Source organism: Pristiophorus japonicus, chromosome 6, assembly GCF_044704955.1.
Source record: "Pristiophorus japonicus isolate sPriJap1 chromosome 6, sPriJap1.hap1, whole genome shotgun sequence".
Lineage (NCBI taxonomy): Eukaryota > Metazoa > Chordata > Chondrichthyes > Pristiophoridae > Pristiophorus > Pristiophorus japonicus.
The window spans coordinates 256,640,533-256,662,027 of record NC_091982.1 but is presented as its reverse complement, the minus strand read 5'-3'; the positions used below and the strand labels follow the sequence as shown (position 1 = coordinate 256,662,027).

General features: G+C 45.3%; 1 protein-coding gene and 1 long non-coding RNA gene across 2 annotated transcripts in view; one reads left to right on the top strand and one right to left on the bottom strand.

Annotated features, from left to right (window-relative positions):
* The window catches only part of LOC139266054 (collagen alpha-5(IV) chain-like), a 369,608-nt gene that overhangs the window by 258,261 nt on the left and 89,852 nt on the right, over window positions 1-21,495 (top strand). The window contains exons 23-27 of the mRNA XM_070883888.1: window positions 3,251-3,337; window positions 4,014-4,084; window positions 8,204-8,392; window positions 18,570-18,738; window positions 20,475-20,567. Of these exons, the coding sequence (XP_070739989.1) occupies window positions 3,251-3,337; window positions 4,014-4,084; window positions 8,204-8,392; window positions 18,570-18,738; window positions 20,475-20,567 (609 nt within the window). The remainder of the gene's footprint in view (window positions 1-3,250; window positions 3,338-4,013; window positions 4,085-8,203; window positions 8,393-18,569; window positions 18,739-20,474; window positions 20,568-21,495) is intronic.
* LOC139266056 (uncharacterized) overlaps window positions 1-21,495 on the bottom strand; it is a 55,416-nt gene that overhangs the window by 1,527 nt on the left and 32,394 nt on the right. The window lies entirely within an intron of this gene.

Genomic DNA, 21,495 nt, shown 5'->3' with positions numbered 1-21,495 from the left:
CTCTCTCTCTCTCTCAATGACTTCCCTCTCTGACTGTCGGGGCAAGTCGCTCACGAGATTTTATGCGCATGCGCAGCTGATCCCTCAGCCCCAATCGCGGGAAAAGTGAGATCATCATTCCAAAAAAACTACAAAAAAATACATTTCCAAATCTCGTGCGTGCGCAGTACACGGCCTCCAATCTTTCCCAAGGCTGCGGATGATTTGAGTGACAGCAGTTGATGCCGCCAATTGGTGTTGTTGAATGGCAGCCTGGGTGTGTTCCCTTATTGCAGCAACTACCTGCAAATTTCCGTCATATATGTCAGACAATTTCCCCATCAGCTGTCCCGACAGTGCATCAAGTGCATCCACCATTCCCTCCCTAATCTGCCCCGCCAGTGATGGTCCTATTCCTCCAGACAGTGTTGCTACTTCTCCTGACAGTCCCGCAATTTCTATCCTTGCCTCGCCCATGGTGCCCAGCAGCGACCTGGTTAGCTGCATACTCTCCCCACTCATCCCAATGAGATGTACCATGTCGACCTGCGCTTGTGGTTCAGCTATCCTTTCCACCCTCCTTCGCTGTCTCCCACCTGTGCCTTGCTCCTCGTCCCTCTTGGGCATCCCTCTCACAGGTGTGCATTGCTGGACCACACTGGGACCCAGATCCTGATCCATGGGCTCCACCAACTGCAGGTCCAATATCACCATCTGATCAGTGGGGGGGATCTTCATGCTCAAAATCAGGAAACAATTCTGGACTCTCTTCTGGATGCCCTTCGGGTGCTACTTCTGCTGCTAGTTCTGCTTGTCCTTCCCTTCTGGATCATCTTCTGCCTCTTCCTGACGCGCAGCTGCTGTAAAACATAACGGAGCAGAGATGTTTGGTTAGCAGCAGGGGAGGGGGCGGGGGGGGGGGCGGGGGGTGGGTGTGGGCAGGGAGACATAAGTACGCAGCTCAAACAACACAGGGGCAGGGTCTTTTCAAAGACCACTGTGATAGCACATTGCATAAACCGAAACTGAGCTGATCGAAAACATCCATTAAGGCCTAGCTAACCCACGCAGTGTTTAGCCAACGCACATTGCAAATTGCAGGGCTTACCCCATCTCTTTGACCTGGGCCCAGCGTCCACATTGGTGGTGGATCTTCTCCGGTGAGCTTTAATCAGATCAGGGATCCTCCGTTCCAGCTGGCTCAATTGCAGCTTACTTGGCGGACCAGCACCAGTGCGATTTTTGTGGTTTCTGATCTTTGCATTCTTCAACTGCAAAGATGAAAATATAACTTTTTAAGAGAGGGTCCTTTTGTGTGGTTTTCACACACACACACACACACACACACACACACATTTACAAATGTAATTGCAGTGCATACTTACTTTAACTAATTGTCCTAGGTCCTGCCACTTCTTTTTCAGCTGGCCACAGATCCTGGGGGTGATGACTCGTGCATTGTACTCTACAGCAATATCAGCCAAAGTTGAGCCATTACAGCAGGCTTTACTTTTTTTTGATTTTCCCCCTGGGGCCAGCGGATCCCATTTCCTCTCAATGATGTCTACCAAGTATACCACTTCGTGTGGGAGAAATCGAACGGCCCTTCCTTCTTCTTGTCTTTCGAATTCCTCTTCAAACTTCCCTCTCAGCCATGTTTTGCAGGCTTTAATGCTCAAAACTGAATTGCAGAAAGATGATCCGATCACAAAGGGGTCTTTAAATATGTCTGATCCAGACCAGGAAGTTTCTTTTTTCGCGCATGCCCAGAGAGTTTTTAGCGCAGACTTGAAGCTCTGCCGCTCCCCCCCTCCCCCCAGACAACTTGGGAGAGCGTGGCACCAAATTCAAATATCTGTTTGGCGAAAGTTCCGATTTTGTTTTTTCTGGCGTGAACATACACAAAAAAATCGTACATTAACTTGCGCAGGCGCCAAAAATCCAGCAAGTGGAAAATAGGGGCCTTAGTGTATGCCTTTTTCTTTTGTTTCATTTTTGACCATATGTCTTTATTCATCCATGGCGTTTAATTATTGTCTCGTTTATTCATGTTTGTTTAGCAGAATATATTTTTCCTGGACTCCATTGATCACCATTTTAAGTATTTCCCACTGCTGGTCATGTTCTGCATCAACATAGAGAGACAGAGCGAGAGAGACAGAGACAGAGCGAGAGAGACGGAGACAGAGCGAGAGAGACACACAGAGAGAGAGACAGAGACAGAGAGAGAGAGACAGAGAGACAGACAGACAGAGAGAGAGACAGAGACAGACACAGAGAGACAGACACAGAGAGACAGACACAGAGAGAGAGACACAGAGAGAGAGACACAGAGAGAGAGAGACACAGAGAGAGAGAGACACAGAGAGAGAGACAGAGAGACAGACAGACAGAGAGAGAGACAGAGACAGAGAGAGAGACAGACACAGAGAGATAGACACAGAGAGAGAGAGACACAGAGAGAGACAGACACAGAGAGAGAGACACAGAGAGAGAGAGACACAGAGAGAGAGAGACACAGAGAGAGAGAGACACAGAGAGTCAGAGACACAGAGAGAGAGACAGAGAGAAAGACACAGAGACAGAGTAAGAGAGACAGAGAGTTTGTAGGACACTCTGGAACTACACAACCACCTCCAGCTCTCGATATAAATTCCAAAGCCTCAGAACACCTAGGGGGCGAAATTGTCACTCACCCCGATTGGGGGCGGTAACCATCCGGGGCCGGGACGTTTATCGCCCAGCCCAGAAGCCCCACCCTCGAGGAATTGGGCCTTCCGTCCCTCAAAGGGAGCGAAGCACTGTCTCCGGCACTCCGCATCCTTTGAGGGGCACTCCCAGGGCAGCAGTGCGGCACTAAGGTCAGCACTGCACGGATGCTCCGTCTAGCATTACAATGCCTCTCTCCTTCCATTGAAGTGGGGGCTGCTGGGCACTCTGCATGGCCCTTTGGTGGCTGCTGCAGGATTTGTAAAATTTGCCAAAATTTGTAAAATAAAAAGCACCTGAAATTTAAATTCAAACCTGCCTTAAACAAAAAAATGGACTGTGCTATTCACAAAACGTAAGTCAGGGCCCTATTGGAAATGATACTTATCCAGGAGAAGGTCCAATATCCTAAGCGGGATACAGTAGCTGTTTATCACTCATGTGTTATGAATGGTTACATTTGTTGGCTAAATATTATATCCATCATTACTACAGTGTATATCTGCTGTGGAACTTAACAAAATGTTGCCTTAATTCATATACTATATTTCTGTTATTACAGGTGATAAAGGTGATACATGTGTAACATGTGTAAATGGAATTTCAGTGCCTGGTTTCCCTGGTCCATCTGGCAGTCCTGGAATACCTGGTAAACTATTGCTGATATTTATATATGTACATACCTTATACCTACATAGTAGATTGTTATTTTATATATTATCTTTGAGCTACATAGAGAATGAAACCCAGTAACACAATGTATTGTGATATAAAAATTATGGGACTGCAAAATAATTCATTTCTCAGTATCTCTTTCCTTTTTAGCTGATCCCTCCTGTTTCTAAGGGCTAGCTTTTCAGTATATATCCACCCAGTTACTGCCCATTTAGCACCCATATAATCGCCGAGATTCAGTTTATCGCCCATATTTGATGATAAATGGAAACTACCGCCCGATTATCGCCCATAATTGCCGGCAAAACTTTCGGCATATAGGAATGAGCTGAATCGCCCGCAAATTTTGAAATTGTGCCCTTTACACCCAAGTCCAAGTCATTAATATATATCAAGAAAAGCAGTGGTCCTGGGGAACACCACTGTATACCTTCCTCCAGTCCAAAAAACAACCATTCACCACTACTCTCCGTTTCCTGTCACATAGCCAATTTTGAATCCAGGCTTCCACATGTCGTAAATGTCCCAGAATATCTTCTAATTAGTATTTACTGTCTTCATAATTTCTAAGGATAACAAGGTTTGAGAATTTAAATAGCTTTTATAGGGTCCTTGCCTTTGGTATATACCAACTTTTGTTTCCACTATAGGCAGAGCAGGATTACCAGGCCTGAAGGGAAATCCTGGTTTTACAGGTGAACGTGGAAGAACGGGTTTCCAGGTAAGATTCTTTTCACTTACCCTTTTTTTCCCCTTTGCAGAGATCTCACATTAAGTACACCCCTGCCGCAGAAGTCAGTTTGGAGAATTGCTGGTCATTCCATTATGTAGCCAGCTACTTGGAGATGCATCAGAGGGCAGTGGAGATAACTGCTCTCCTTTTCCCCAAAACGCTTACATTACTATCGGTGTGCTTTGCCCTGGCTGTCACCATTATCAGTGGATTGTCCAGCTGGTGGTGTTGTGAATAGGATCTCAGCTTTGTTCTCCACATTAACTTTTCAACTCCGGACACTAGCCAGTAATAAAATTAAGATTAAAGACAGGAACAACATCAGACAAATTTAAGCAGCTGGGAGCTAAATTAAAAAGTAGGACGTCAAAAGTAGTAATCTCGGGATTGCTACCAGTGCCACGTGCTAGTCAGAGTAGGAATCGCAGGATAGCGCAGATGAATACGTGGCTTGAGCAGTGGTGCAGCAGGGAGGGATTCAAATTCCTGGGCATTGGAACTGGTTCTGGGGTAGGTGGGACCAGTACAAACCGGACGGTCTGCACCTGTGCAGGACCGGAACCAATGTTCTAGAGGGAGTATTTGCTAGTGCTGTTGGGGAGAAGTTAAACTAATATGGCAGGGGGATGGGAACCAATGCAGGGAGACAGAGGGAAACAAAATGGAGACAGAAGCAAAAGACAGAAAGGAGATGAGTAAAAGTGGAGGGCAGAGAAACCCAAGGCAAAAAACAAAAAGGGCCAATGTACAGCAAAATTCTAAAGGGTCAAAGTGTAATAAAAAGGCAAGCCTGAAAGCTCGGTGCCTCAATGTGAGGAGTATTCGGAACCCAGGAGAGGGCTCTGAGCTAGTTTGAGTGGGTGAGAGCTCAGATGAACAGGACCCCAAGAAAGAATGCAAAAGGCAGGAGGCAGCAGAGCAGAGTAGCACTGGGGTAAGTGTAAACCACAAAGTGATAGGAAGGGACAATATGTATGAATATAAAGGGTCTGCAGGAGGGGCCAAAACTAAAAATCATGGTTTAAAAACTAGTATTAAAACACTCTACCAAAACGCACGCAGCATTCGAAATAAAGTAAATGAGTTGACGGCACAAATCATTACAAATGGGTATGATTTGGTGGCCATTACAGAAACGTGGTTGCAGGGTGGCCAAGACTGGGAATTAAACATACAGGGGTATCTGACAATTCGGAAGGATAGACAAGAAGAGAAAGGAGGTGGGGTAGCTCTGTTAATAAAGGATGATATCAGGGCAGTTGTGAGAGATGATATTGGCTCTAATGAACAAAATGTTGAATCATTGTGGGTGGAAATTAGAGATAGTAAGGGGAAAAAGTCACTGGTGGGCATAGTTTATAGGCCCCCAGATAATAACTTCACGGTGGGGCGGACAATAATCAAGGGAATAATAGAGGCATGTGAAAAAGGAACAGCAGTAATCATGGGGGATTTTAACCTACATATCGATTGGTCAAATCAAATCGCACGGGGTAGCCTTGAGGAGGAATTTATAGAATGCATATGGGATTGTTTCTTAGAACAGTATGTTACAGAACCTACAAGGGAGCAAGCTATCTTAGATCTGGTCCTGTGTAATGAGACAGGAATAATAAACGATCTCCTAGTAAAAGATCCTCTCGGAATGAGTGATAACAGTATGGTTGAATTTGTAATACAGATTGAGGGTGAGGAAGTAGTGTCTCAAACAAGCGTACTATGCTTAAACAAAGGGGACTACAGTGGGATGAGGGCAGAGTTGACTAAAGTAGACTGGAAACACAGACTAAACGGTGGCACAATTGAGGAACAGTGGAGGAATTTTAAGGAGCTCTTTCATAGTGCTCAACAAATATATATTCCAGTGAAAAAGAAGGGCGGTAAGAGAAGGGATAACCAGCCGTGGATAACCAAGGAAATAAAGGAGAGTATCAAATTAAAAACCAATGCGTATAAGGTGGCCAAGGTTAGTGGGAAACTAGCAGATTGGGAAAATTTTAAATGACAGTAAAGAATGACTAAGAAAGCAATAAAGAAAGGAAAGATAGATTACGAAAGTAAACTTGCGCAAAACATAAAAACAGATAGTAAAAGCTTTTACCGATATATAAAACGGAAGAGAGTGACTAAAATAAATGTTGGTCCCTTCGAAAATGAGAAGGGGGATTTAATAATGGGAAATGTGGAAATGGCTGAGACCTTAAACAATTATTTTGCTTCGGTCTTCACAGTGGAAGACACAAAAACCATGCCAAAAATTGCTGGTCATGGGAATGTGGGAAGCGAGGACTTGAGACAATCACTATCACTAGGGAGGTAGTGCTGGACAGGCTAATGGGACTCAAGGTAGACAAGACCCCTGGTCCTGATGAAATGCATCCCAGGGTATTAAAAGAGATGGCAGAAGTTATAGCAGATGCATTCGTTATAATCTACCAAAATTCTCTTAGCTCTGGGGAGGTACCAGCGGATTGGAAAGCAGCTAATGTAACGCCTCTGTTTAAAAAAGGGGGCAGACAAAAGGCAGGTAACTATAGGCTGGTTAGTTTAACATCTGCAGTGGGGAAAATGCTTGAAGCTATCATTAAGGAAGAAATAGCGGGACATCTAGATAGGAATAGTGCAATCAAGCAGACGCAACATGGATTCATGAAGGGAAAATCATGTTTAACTAATTTACTGGAATTCTTTGAGGATATAACGAGCATGGTGGATAGAGGTGTACCGATGGATGTGGTGTATTTAGATTTCCAAAAGGCATTCGATAAGATGCCACACAAAAGGTTACTGCAGAAGATAAAGGTACACGGAGTCAGAGGAAATGTATTAGCATGGATCGAGAATTGGCTGGCTAGCAGAAAGCAAAGAGTCGGGATAAATGGGTCCTTTTCGGGTTGGAAATCGGTGGTTAGTGGTGTGCCACAGGGATCTGTGCTGGGACCACAACTGTTTACAATATACATAGATGACCTGGAAGAGGGGATAGGGTGTAGTGTAACAAAATTTGCAGATGACACAAAGGTTAGTGGGAAAGCGGGTTGTGTAGAGGACACAGAGAGGCTGCAAAGAGATTTAGATAGGTTAAGCGAATGGGCTAAGGTTTGGCAGATGGAATACAATGTTGGAAAGTGTGAGGTCATCCACCTTGGGAAAAAAAACAGTAAAAGGGAATATTATTTGAATGGGGAGAAATTACAACATGCTGCGGTGCAGAGGGACCTGGGGGTCCTTGTGTACGAATCCCAAAAAGTTAGTTTGCAAGTGCAGCAGGTAATCAGGAAGGCGAATGGAATGTTGGCCTTCATTGCGAGAGAGATGGAGTACAAAAGCAGGGAGGTCCTGCTGCAACTGTACAGGGTATTGGTGAGGCCGCACCTGGAGTACTGCGTGCAGTTTTGGTCACCTTACTTAAGGAAGGATATACTAGCTTTGGAGGGGGTACAGAGACGATTCACTAGGCTGATTCCGGAGATGAGGGGGTTACCTTATGATGATAGATTGGGTAGACTGCGTCTTTACTCGTTGGAGTTCAGAAGGATGAGGGGTGATCTTATAGAAACATTTAAAATAATGAAAGGGATAGACAAGATAGAGGCAGAGAGGTTGTTTCCACTGGTCGGGGAGACTAGAACTAGGGGGCACAGCCTCAAAATACGGGGGAGCCAATTTACAACCGAGTTGAGAAGGAATTTCTTCTCCCAGAGGGTTGTGAATCTGTGGAATTCTCTGCCCAAGGAAGCAGTTGAGGCTAGCTCATTGAATGTATTCAAATCACAGATAGATAGATTTTTAATCAATAAGGGAATTAAGGGTTATGGGGAGCGGGCGGGTAAGTGGAGCTGAGTCCACGGCCAGATCAGCCATGATCTTGTTGAATGGCGGAGCAGGCTCGAGGGGCTAGATGGCCTACTCCTGTTCCTAATTCTTATGTTCTTATGTTCTTATGAGTTTGGCAACGGAACACAAAGGGAAGGCTTACAGTTTGTTTTCCTAACAGCACCTTTCCAGAATTAAAAAAATGTGCCCTCATTTCTCTATTTGATTGAAATGTCCTGCTTTTTCTAGTTTTAGATTGTTTTTTTTTATTTTCTGATCGTCAACTTCTAGGGTCCTCCAGGCTATCCTGGTGATGGAGGAGCACCAGGACCTAAAGGTGATCTAGAGGCCTGTGGTAGCCAAGGTGAAAAAGGAAACAAAGGTGGCCCGGGATTCCAGGGGATTACAGGGAAGCAAGGAAATGATGGAAGACCTGGTCAACCAGGCCCACAAGGGCCCCGAGGAATTAAGGGTGACCCCGTCAGTATTTTCATCCTGTTATTTGTTATTAACTTGTCAGCCTTGGCTCAGCGATCGCGCTCTCTGCTCTGAATCTCCTCCAACAACAAGTGCGAGGAGCTCATGGACCTCTTTGTCACTAAGATTGGGATCATCTCTTCAGCTGCCTTTACCACTTCCCACCCTTCCCCGAGCCTATAGGGCCAAACTTCCTCTAAGGCTAACCACTGCCCTAGCCCTGAACTCTCATTTTCCTCTAGTTTCTCTCCTCAATTCCTCCTCCAACTGGGTGGGATTGCACTCGCCTGGTTCCATTCTTATCTATCCAGTCATAGCCAGAGAATCCAGTTATGGCTCCTCTTCTTGCTCCCACACCGTTACCTTTGGAGCCCCCAAGGATCTATTCTTGGCCCCTTCCTATTTCTTATCTACATGCTGCCCCTTGGCGACATCATCTGAAAACACCGCGTCCATTTCCACATTTACATTGACAACACCCTCTCTGAGCCCTCCACTGTCATAAAATTGTCACACTGCTTGTCAGACATATTTTTTAATTATTCACAGAATGTGGGCAAGGCCAGCATTTATTACCCATTCCTAATTGCCCTAGAGAAGGCGGTGGTGAGTAACTAAGTGGCTTGCTGGGCCATTTCAGAGCACAGTCATGAGTCAACCTCATTGCTGAGGAGCTGGAATCAAATATAGGCCAGACCAGACAGATTTTCTTCCCTAAAGGACATCAGTAAACCAGATGGGTTTTTACAATAATCCAATGATTTCATGGTCACCATTACTGATACTAGCTTTTTATTCCAGAATTTTTTAATTAACTGAATTTAAATTGCCAAGCTGCTGTGGTGGGATTTGAACTTACATCTCTGGATCATTAGTCCAGCTCTCTGGATTACTAATCCAGTAACGTAACCACTGTGCTACCATAACCATACAGAATGAGCAGAAATTTCCTCTAAATATTGGGAGGACCAAAGCCATTGTCTGTGTTCCCCAGCCATCGACTCCATCCCTCTCCCTGGCAACGGTCTGAGGCTGAACCAGACTGTTCATAACCTTGGTGTCATATTTGATGAGCTTCCGTCCACATATCCCTGGCATCACTAAGACTGCCTATTTCCACCTCTGTAATATCGCCTGACTCCGCCCTGCCTTAGCTCACCTGCTGCTGAAACCCTAATCCATGCCTTTGTTACCTCGAGACGTGACTATTCCAACCCACTCATGGGCAGTCTCCCATCTTTCACCCTTCGCAAATGTCACCCAAAACATCGGCTTGCTTGTGTCCCTAACTCGCACCTAGTCCTGTTCACCCATCAGCCCTGCACTCGCTGACCTACATTTGCTCACGGTTAAGTAACGCCTCAGTTTTAAAATTCTCATCCTTGCTTCCAAATTCCTCCATGGCCTTGTCCCTCCCCACCTCCTATTTCTGTAACCTCCTCCAGCCCTGCAACCCGCTGAGATATCTGCGCTCTTCCAATTCGGGCCTCTTGAGCATCCTCGATTTTAATCGCTCCACCATTGGTGGTCGTGCTTTCGGCTGCCTAGGCCCTAAGCTCTGTAAAGCCCATCCATAAACCTATCCGCCTCTCTACCTCTCTTTCCTCCTTTAAAATGCGCCTTTAAAACCTACCTCTTTAACCAAGCTTTTGGTCATCTGCCCTAATTTCTCCTTATGTGGCTCGGTGTCAAATCTTTTTTGATAGCGCTCCGGTGAAGCACCTTGGTGCATTTTACTAATGTTAAAGGTGCTATATAAATACAGGTTGTTGTTGCTATTGAATCAGAAGGCTTGAGCCCCACTCCAGAAACTTGAGCACGTAATTTAGGCTGACACTGAGGGACTGCTGCAGTGATCGTGGTGCTGTCTTTTGGATGAGACATTAAAGCGAGACCATCCGCCATCTCGGGTCGATGTAAAACATCCCATGGCACTATTCAAAGAAGAGCAGGGGAGTTCTCCCCGGTGTAATGGCTAAGATTTATCCCTCAACTAACACCACCAAAAACAGATTATCCAGCCATTTATCTTATTGCTGTTTGTGAGACCTTGCTGTGCACAAATTAGCGGTCACGTTTCCCTACGTTACAACAGTGACTACACTTCAAAGTGTTCAGTTGGTTGTGAAGCACTTTGGGACATAATGAAGTCATGAAAGGTGTTCTATAAATGCAAGTTCTTTCGATTTATTTTTCTTTTACAAAGGATCAGTGGTGATTGTGTAATTATGTGTTACGTGTCAGTAGCTTCAATGCATTCACTTCGACAACTGTGGATCCTTACTTTATTTCATCACATACTGCAATTGGATAACCATATTCTGGCTCTGCAAGAAAGATATTTATTTCCCTATGGAATTTATAGAATGTGATGGGAATTATTCGGGGGAATTTGAAGTCCGAGTTGGGGAGCTGCAGTGGCGGATCCAATCCATTTTAACAACTTATCTTTTGGAATTTAGTGGCCAGGGTAATATACTCTTATATATAACATTATAGCTTGTGGATATTGCACCTTTGACATTGGACTCGACCAGCTCTGTTGGGCGGGCCACATGGTTCGCATGCCCAACACGAGACTCCCAAAGCAAGCGCTCTACTCGGAACACCTACACGGCAAGCGATCCCCAGGTGGGCAGAGGAACGTTTCAAGGACACCCTCAAAGCCTCCTTGACAAAGTGCAACATCCCCACCAGCACCTGGGATTCCCTGGCCCAAGACCGCCCAAAGTGGAGGAAGAGCATCCGGGAGGGTGTTGAGCACCTCGAGTCTCGTTGCCGAGATCAGGCAGCGGAACGAGCGTGCGGCAAACCAGACTCCCCACCCACCCTTTCCTTCGTCCACTGTCTGCCCCACCTGTGACAGAGGCTGTAATTCCCGTATTGGACTGTACAGTCACCTGAGAACTCACTTTTAGAGTGGAAGCAAGTCTTCCTCGATTTCGAGGGACTGCCTATGATAATGATGATGGTGTATCACAGCGCCACCTAAAGGAATAACCGGTACTGCAGGTACTTGCAATCAATTTTCATTGAAACATGTGCCCCGCATAAAAAATGTAAAATATGATGGTCCGTAATTTGCGATCAGCAGCGAAGCAAAGGCGTTTGCCACTGGCCCTGAAGTAAGCTTCCCACAAAGATCTCGCTCTCTCTGTGACGTGAGAAGTTCGGGTTTTCCGACGCGTAATTGAAATCAACACAAGTTAATGGGGATTCCCAGCGAAAAGCTGCTGTGACGTCAACACGCCGTCTAAGCAGCCAATCAAAACACAGAATTCTCACAGACAACGAACCAGGAAGTCGGTAAGCGCCTTTGATTCTAACATTTTTAGAAGATTGGGACTGTCACATGGGGAAACGGCAAACCTGAAGTAAAGATGAACAAACTTTTTTAAAAGCGCAGCCTGTGGAGGAGCAGTGAATGACAAACCACATCTTCAGGATTTCCATGTTGGGCTGCGCATGTGCCAAACCATGAAGTTTCAAAGGCGAACGCTGCCAGTTCACCGTCATCAGGATCACAAATTCTGCACCGATAAGATTGCTTGATTTATAATCACACGGTTGGTTTAAATGAGGAAGAACCTCCAGACCATTTAATCTAATCTTTCTAGAATACCAATTCTCCCATCACAACATCCGGTTATTTCTTAAATGGGGCACTTCATAGCGACCTATTCCAGCTATTGATCACATCCTGTACAACCAGCTACTTCCTGACATTTGTCCTTTACAACATCACACCAGTGCTCCCCTGTTTTGCTGCCTTGGCATATCTGAGTGTTTTGGGTTTATATCCCATTATATGTATATCACTGAAGCATTCATTTTCAATTGGGAATTCTGTTCATTATGAACTAAAGGTGGCCTTAGGTGTGTTGGGTCCTCTAAAACTTTTTTTTTTGCAGTAAACTGTGGTGCCACTGGCATTAGAGCGTTCAAAATATTGAAGCATGCAGAGTTACTGATGGTCATTGGATCAGTTTCCCACTGTAATTCGCTAAATTCGTGTGCTCCTCTTTGACCCACAAAAAACATTTCGAAAACATACCTGTGAAAGTTTCGGTATGGTCTCCAGCAGTCTGCTCAACAACAACTTATATTTGTAGAGCATAGAAACATAGAAACATAGAAACATAGAAAATAGGTGCAGGAGTAGGCCATTCGGCCCTTCTAGCCTGCACCGCCATTCAATGAGTTCATGGCTGAACATGCAACTTCAGTACCCCATTCCTGCTTTCTCACCATACCCCTTGATCCCCCTAGTAGTAAGGACTCCATCTAACTCCTTTTTGAATATATTTAGTGAATTGGCCTCAACAACTTTCTGTGGTGGAGAATTCCACAGGTTCACCACTCTCTGGGTGAAGAAATTCCTCCTCATCTCGGTCCTAAATGGCTTTCCCCTTATCCTTAGACTGTGTCCCCTGGTTCTGGACTTCCCCAACATTGGGAACATTCTTCCTGCATCTAACCTGTCTAACCCCGTCAGAATTTTTAAACGTTTCTATGAGGTCCCCTCTCATTCTTCTGAACTCCAGTGAATACAAGCCCAGTTGATCCAGTCTTTCTTGATAGGTCAGTCCCGCCATCCCGGCAATCAGTTTGGTGAACCTTCGCTGCACTCCCTCAATAGCAAGAATGTCCTTCCTCAGGTTAGGAGACCAAAACTGTACACAATACTCCAGGTGTGGCCTCACCAATGCCCTGTACAACTGTAGCAACACCTCCCTGCCCCTGTACTCAAATCCCCTCGCTATGAAGGCCAACATGCCATTTGCTTTCTTAACCGCCTGCTGTACCTGCATGCCAACCTTCAATGACTGATGTACCATGACACCCAGGTCTCGTTGCACCTCCCCTTTTCCTAATCTGTCACCATTCAGATAATAGTCTGTCTCTCTGTTTTTACCACCAAAGTGGATAACCTCACATTTATCCACATTATACTTCATCTGCCATGCATTTGCCCACTCACCTAACCTATCCAAGTCACTCTGCAGCCTCATAGCATCCTCCTCGCAGCTCTCACTGCCACCCAACTTAATGTCATCCGCAAATTTGGAGATATTACATTTAATCCCCTCGTCTAAATCATTAATATACAGTGTAAACAGCTGGGGCCCCAGCACAGAACCTTGCGGTACCCCACTAGTCACTGCCTGCCATTCTGAAAAGTCCCCATTTACTCCTACTCTTTGCTTCCTATCTGACAACCAGTTCTCAATCCATGTCAGCACACTACCCCCAATCCCATGTGCTTTAACTTTGCACATTAATCTCTTGTGTGGGACCTTGTCGAAAGCCTTCTGAAAGTCCAAATATACCACATCAACTGGTTCTCCCTTGTCCACTCTACTGGAAACATCCTCAAAAAATTCCAGAAGATTTGTCAAGCATGATTTCCCTTTCACAAATCCATGCTGACTTGGACCTATCATATCACCTCTTTCCAAATGCACTGCTATGACATCCTTAATAATTGATTCCATCATTTTACCTACTACCGATGTCAGGCTGACCGGTCTATAATTCCCTGTTATCTCTCTCCCTCCTTTTTTAAAAAGTGGGGTTACATTGGCTACCCTCCACTCCATAGGAACTGATCCAGAGTCAATGGAATGTTGGAAAATGACTGTCAATGCATCAACTATTTCCAAGGCCACCTCCTTAAGTACTCTGGGATGCAGTCCATCAGGCCCTGGGGATTTATCGGCTTTCAATCCCATCAATTTCCCCAACACAATTTCCTGACTAATAAGGATTTCCCTCAGTTCCTCCTCCTTACTAGACCCTCCAACCCCTTTTATGTCCGGAAGGTTGTTTGTGTCCTCCTCAGTGAATACCGAACCAAAGTACTTGTTCAATTGGTCCGCCATTTCTTTGTTCCCCGTTATGACTTCCCCTGATTCTGACTGCAAGGGACCATAGCAAAATATCCCTAGATGCTTAACAAGAGCAGTAGCGACAAAAACATTTTTGACACAGAAGGAGCTGTCAGGACAGATGACCAGAAGCTTGGTCATGGAGGTAAGTTTTTAAGGAGAATCTTAAAGGAGGATAGAGAGTCAGAGAGGTTGAGGGAGGGAATTCCAGAGCTTGGGGCCAAGGCAGCGGAAAGCACGGCCGCCAATGGTGGAGCGATTTTTTTTTTTTAAACGGGATGTGCCAGACAGCCAGAATTGGAATAGCGGAGGGGGTCTTGAAGTCTTGTAGGGCTGGAAGAGGCTACAGAGATCAACACCAACATGTATACTCCGTCCCTTGGTATTTCAAAATTGTATCAGAGGCCTATTGACACCAGCGGACCCCCATTAGCATCGGCTAAAGAGGCACCCGTCTGTTTCTGGCAGGGGCCTGGGCTGTCCATTTTGAATGGTAACAGCTGGAACAGCAATGAGAAAGTGCTCATAAGTGCTGCACTGTGATTTTTTTTATCACAGTATCGCCCCATTGCAGCCCAGCAGTGATAATCAAAATCGCCCCCAATATTCTGCCTAGCAACTATGGGCCAGTAAAATTATTACAGCTCTGAATATCCACCCCATTTTCATTATTGAAGATTGAATGAATTGATTCTTTTACTCACTTTCATTGCATACGAGTAAAAATGTCCAAAGGTCTGGAAAAGTTTACAGGAAACGGTGATCTTGACTTTTATTGCCGGGTGAAAAATGGGTGATAGCAAATCAGCAGCACGTTTTGCAGCTCGCCCAGTTTTCTAAGGAGAGACATCCTGGAATAAATGCCAGCCTAGATTATGTGCTCAAATTTCTGGAGTGCGTTCGAACCCACAGCCTTCTGACTCAGGCGCGACTGATACTTACTGTGGAGCAGAATGTATGGCTGAGGTGGGGAAATCCATTGTGCTGCGTCTGCCTGACTGGACCGTACAATAAAGGACATTTTACCTTTGTGCTCAGGATGTGGGCAATGCTAGCAAGAGCACTTTCATTACCATCCCTAGTTGTCTTAAGAAGGAGGTGGTGGGCCACCTTCTTAAATACATCTGAGTGACTTGAGCGGCCATTTCAGAGAGCATTAAGCATCAACCACTAACGTGGGACTGGAATCATGGGTAGGCCAGACCAGGTAGGGGTGGCAGGATACTTTGCCTGAAAGACACTAGTGAACCACTGCCTGAAAGACATTTTTACACCACGGTTACAGCTTTCGTGGTCATTTACTTTCTGGTGCCATTCCACAAATTAACCAGGTTTAATTAATTCAAGTCACAACGTGCCTTGGTGGGGCTTGAACCTGGTGTTGCTATTTCAGTACCATAACCATTATATTACTGTACCCAAGATCATTTCTAACTGACTGGACAATATCGTATACTGCATAGAAACACAGAAACATAGAAAATAGGTGCAGGAGTTGGCCATTCGGCCCTTCGAGCCTGCACCACCATTCAATAAGATCATGGCTGATCATTCACCTCTGTACCCCTTTCCTGCTTTCTCTCCATACCCCTTGATCCCTTTAACTGTAAGGGCCATATCTAACTCCCTCTTGAATATATCTAATGAACTGGCATCAACAACTCTCTGCGGAAGAGAATTCCACAGGTTCACCACTCTCTGAGTGAAGAAGTTTCTCCTCATCTCGGTCCTAAATGGCTTACCCCTTATCCTTAGACTGTGTCCCCTGGTTCTGGACTCCCCCAACATCGGGAACATTCTTCCTGCATCTAACCTGTCTAGTCCCGTCAGAATTTTATATGTTTCTATGAGATCCCCTCTCATCCTTCTAAACTCCAGTGAATACAGGCTCAGTCGATCCAGTCTCTCCTCATATGTTAGTCCTGCCATCCCGGGAATCAGTCTGGTGAACCTTCACTGCACTCCCTCAATAGCAAGAACGTCCTTCCTCAGATTAGGAGATCAAAACTGAACACAATATTCCAGGTGAGGCCTCACCAAGGCCCTGTACAGCTGCAGCAAGATCTCCCTGCTCCTATACTCAAATCCTCTAGCTATGAAGGGCAACATGCCATTTGCCTTCTTCACCGCCTGCTGCACCTACATGCCAACTTTCAATGACTGATGTACCATGACACCCAGGTCTCGTTGCACCATCCCGTTTCCTAATCTGCCTCTATTCAGATAATATTCTGCCTTCATGTTTTTACCACCAAAGTGGATAACCTCACATTTATCCACATTATACTGCATTTGCCCACTCACCTAACCTGTCCAAGTCACCCAGCAGCCACCCATTTATTCCGACTCTCTGCTTCCTGTCTGCCAACCAGTTCTCTATCCATGTCAATACATTACCCCCAATACCATGTGCTTTAATTTTGCACACCAATCTCTTGTGTGGGACCGTGTCAAAAGCTTTTGAAAGTCCAAATACACCACATCCACTGGTTTTCCCTTGTCCACTCTACAAGTTACATCCTCAAAAAATTCTAGAAGATTTGTCAAGCATGATTTCCCTTTCATAAATCCATGCTGACTTGGACCAATCCTGTCACTGCTTTCCAAATGCGCTGCTATTTCATCTTTAATAATTGATTCCAACATTTTCCCCACTAATGATGTCAGGCTAACCAATCTATAATTCCCCATTTTCTCTCTCCCTCCTTTTTTAAAAAGTGGGGTTACATTAGCTACCCTCCAGTCCATGGGAACTGATCCAAAGTCAATAGACTGTTGGAAAATGATCACCAATGCAACCACAATTTCTAGGGCCACTTCCTTAAGTACTCTGGGATGCACACTATCAGGGCCTGGGGATTTATCCGCCTTCAATCCCATCAATTTCCCTAACACAATTTCCTGACTAATCAGGATTTCCTTCAGTTCCTCCTTCTCGCTAGACCCTCGGTCCCCTAGACATTATTTGTATCTTCCTTAGTGTGAAGACAGAACCAAAGTATTTGTTCAATTGGTCTGCCATTTCTTTGTTCCCCATTATAAATTCACCTGATTCTGACTGCAAGGGACCTACGTTTGTCTTCACTAATCTTTTCCTCTTCACATATCTATAGAAGCTTTTGCATGCTTGACAGGGCTTAAGAAACCCAATGAAAAATCCTTAAAACAAGGGTGGATATTACAGAAAATGTTGGTATGTTCTTGTTTCTTTCAGGGTTCTTTGTAATCCAGGAATGGTGAAAATGGACTAGAATTGTTCAGGTCTTAAAACAAAAATATTGCAGGAGCAGTCACCCATTATTGATAAATTTCTATCTTACAGTCTATAGGGGGTTTGGCCGTTCAGCCCCCCACCCCCCGTGCTTGGCCAAACCATCCCTCTCCCCCAACCCACAATCAGCCCCTCTGTGCTCTGTCAACACCCCTCCCCCCCCCGGCAATAATACCAGGGATGAGGGGCTCCAGCTTTGGAGAAAGGTGGGGTTGTTCTCCTTAGAGCAGAGAGGGTTGAGGGGAGATTTAATAGAGGTATTCAAAATCATTAATGGTTTGATTGAGTAAACTATAAACAAGTATGTGATTTAGAAACACATACTTTTCTATTACCATGCTCTTTACATTTTCCTATAACTCCCCAATCTCGAACAACCTTGGATGCTTACCCGAGATGAACATTCTTTACATGGAGTGTCCTGCGTGCTCCAGTGTTGGGAAACTGTGAGCAGACTCACCTGCCTACATTGAATGTTTAAATAAAGCTCCTGTCCCCAGATCCCCAGAAATTGTGCACATGGGATATAAAGCAGCTTCAGCAGCACCTCCTAAATCCACCATCTCCACCACCCAGAAGGACAATGGCAGCAGGTACAAGGGAACATCATCCCTTCCAAGTCACACATCATCCTGACTTAGACATGTATCGCTGTTCCTTCATCGTCACTGGATCAAATTCCCGGAACTCCCTCCCTAACAGCACTGTGGGGGTAACTTCACCAGACGGACTGCAGCGGTTCAAGATGGCGGCTCACCACCACCTTCTCAAGGGGCAACTAGGGGCGGGCAATAAATGCCGGCCTTGCCAGCGATGTCCACATCCCAAAAATGAATAATAATTTTTAAAAGATGAAAATCAGCTCTAGTTGACATTTAGATAAAGTAACATTTATAAGTGTTCATATTATATAATTACAATGTGGCTTTTGAACCCTAAAATATCAATACTTCTTTGTTTATTATATTATTTAAATGTGAGCTTTATTGAGTGCTCATTTTTTTTAAACTTCTATTTACAGACACCATTTCCGTTAAAAGGTAGCATCGGTCCAAGTGGTACCCCCGGGTACCTTGGTGTCCCAGGACCCTTGGGGACCCCTGGACCCCCTGGGTTTGGACCTCCTGGTACACGAGGACCCAAAGGAAACCGTGGAGTACTTGGATTTCGGGGAGTTGATGGCGTTCCAGGTTTGTATGACAGCTTGGAGTTGTAGTGAGGTTTAAAAGTTTGTGCCTACTAAAAAATACCCGCAGCCTCTCGCTCCACGTACTTCCCTGTCGGAATCATTGACTGACCTGCTGAGTAGATTGAGCTAAAGTGTAGAGTGGTGGGTAGCACTCGTAAGATCGTAGACCTGTTTGTAATTGTTTCAAACCACCATATGTTACACAATACGTTTGATGAATATTTATGACTATCCTCCAAATCATTTGCGTGACAGGGCTAGAAACTTAAAATGGCTAAATGACAAATTAAAATAAAAAGGACAATTTTCCTGACCTTTCTCTGGGTGCAAAGGGCCAGGAAAAAGCGAGCATAGACCATTGACACTGTGTCCCTTCCCCCTTGACACAGGCGCTGGCTTTCCGGGCCATCACGGCTGGGTCCAAGCTCAGATTTACTTTGGCAGGAGGAAGGAGTAGGCAATACGGCCCCTGCAGCAGAGCAGGTCCGAGGGGCCGTATGGCCTACTCCTGCTCCTATTTCTTATGTTCTAGGAGGCAGGCCTGCACTAGGGTGCCCCTCAGGCCATGTTAATAGCCAGAACAGGAAATAGTGCACTTCAGATGCACCAACTCCTGTCCAGAGCCAGGGTAGAGGGGCAGCAGGAAATTCAACACCATAATGTTGTGGAGCCTTAATTGCCGTTTGCTTTGTTTAATTTTTGTGCTTGTCGAGGTAAAGGATCTCTGTGCTGGAAAACGGAACACATTTCCATTTTGGGCCAACAGAATGAATATCAAGTACGTGCTCGTACGAGTCTGTAATTTTACAAATGTCACTTTTCCACTGTGGAGGACTCAGTGAGTGTGTGACCAAGCCATGCAGATGAAGCAGGTACCAGGTTTGATCCCTGCTTGTGCTGAATTTAGCTGACTGTAGCTGAGATAGTATGGAGGTGTTGCAAATGGCCTCATCGACCCTGGACTAGGAAGGTACACAATCAGCTGCTCCTGACTACGATCCAGTGAACGTTGCTGGAAAGTGCATGCATGTGGATATCAAGTGAGAGCAAGCTTGTCCTCCGCTGTGATAACCAACAGTTGATAGCCATTTGACAATCATTGTCTTGAATCACCCTTGAATAATGCCCGCCTGGGCTAGATACCCAAAGGTTATCAATGCACATGGAGCTGTCTCCTATTGTAAATAACTGTCTCCTGGAGAGGAAAGGAGAACATTGGAATAGAAGGAACCTGAAGTTTCCATAGCTCAGCATAGCTATGGAATCTTTCAACAGTAAACTTAACTCTTTGTAAGCATCTGTCTTACTCAGTGATGCTTCACTGAGATCTGACAAAGAAATCCACGGGCTCAGCTATAATTGTTGTGAGGGTGCCAAACTCCTCTATTTGCTCCCGAGTGCTCTGGAGCTGTTAAGCTATGCACCACCTGTGGTTAAGAAGGCAGTGGATGAGCTGCTCCTGAACCTCTATCAGTGTAGTCCGAGCCTGGCTTTAGGAGGCAAGCAAGGCAAGGCCAGTGGAGATATTTCCTCTGGTCTTTTTACTTAATCCTGTTTGCTCCACTGTAGTGTAGCCCAGATAAACAACTGGAGAGGATGGGGATTGTACCTCTGGTCCTGCTGACCGTTATGCTGTTGAGATGCTATGAAATGGATTTCTGGATTTGGTGCAAGATGTTCCTCTCTAGCTCCGTCCACACTGTTGCTGAAGTCATGCGCTGATGGTCTCTGCTCTAGGTGCAAAAGGAGAGACGAGCAGTGGTATCGCAACCCCAGGACCCCCAGGGCTTCGTGGCGAAATGGGAGTGCGAGGACAGTCAGGATTCCAAGGTAAGTACAGATCCTTGCATTCGGATAAAACCAGGAATAAGTGAATGTTACACTTCGGAGAAACCCAAGCTAATTACCATAAAAATTATTGCATAGAGTGGGTCATTCAGCCCATAGCTAGTTACTGTTTGCCACATTATTCACCTTATTATAAGAAGCCACTCTGTGGCATTAGTCTTCATTTTTTTTTCAAAAGTTTCTTCAGATTTTCTGCTGCTCTCCTGCAGACAGTAGTCTACGATATCTGGTGCTGTCCCGTTGGTTTCCCAAGGCTAGACATGACCGGAAATGTGTGCAGTGATGCATCTGACGCATTACTCCCCTTCCCCCAGTTTTTTAGGAGGGCAATCCTATCTGTCAAATGCACCTGTCTATAGAAACATAGAAAATAGGGGCAGGAGCAGGCCATTCGGCCCTTCGAGCCTGCACCGCCATTCAATGAGTTCATGGCTGAACATGCAACTTCAGTACCCCATTCCTGCTTTCTCGCCATACCCCTTGATCCCCCGAGTAGTAAGGACTACATCTAACTCCTTTTTGAATATATTTAGTGAATTGGCCTCAACAACTTTCTGTGGTAGAGAATTCCACAGGTTCACCACTCTCTGGGTGAAGAAGTTTCTCCTCATCTCGGTCCTAAATGGCTTCCCCCTTATCCTTAGACTGTGACCCCTGGTTCTAGACTTCCCCAACATTGGGACCATTCTTCCTGCATCTAACCTGTCTAAACCCATCAGAATTTTAAACGTTTCTATGAGATTCCCCTCTCATTCTTCTGAACTCCAGTGAATACAAGCCCAGTTGATCCAGTCTTTTTTGATATGTCAGTCCCGCCATCCCGGGAATCAGTCTGGTGAACCTTCGCTGCACTCCATCAATAGCAAGAATGTCCTTCCTCAAGTTAGGAGACCAAAACTGTATACAATAC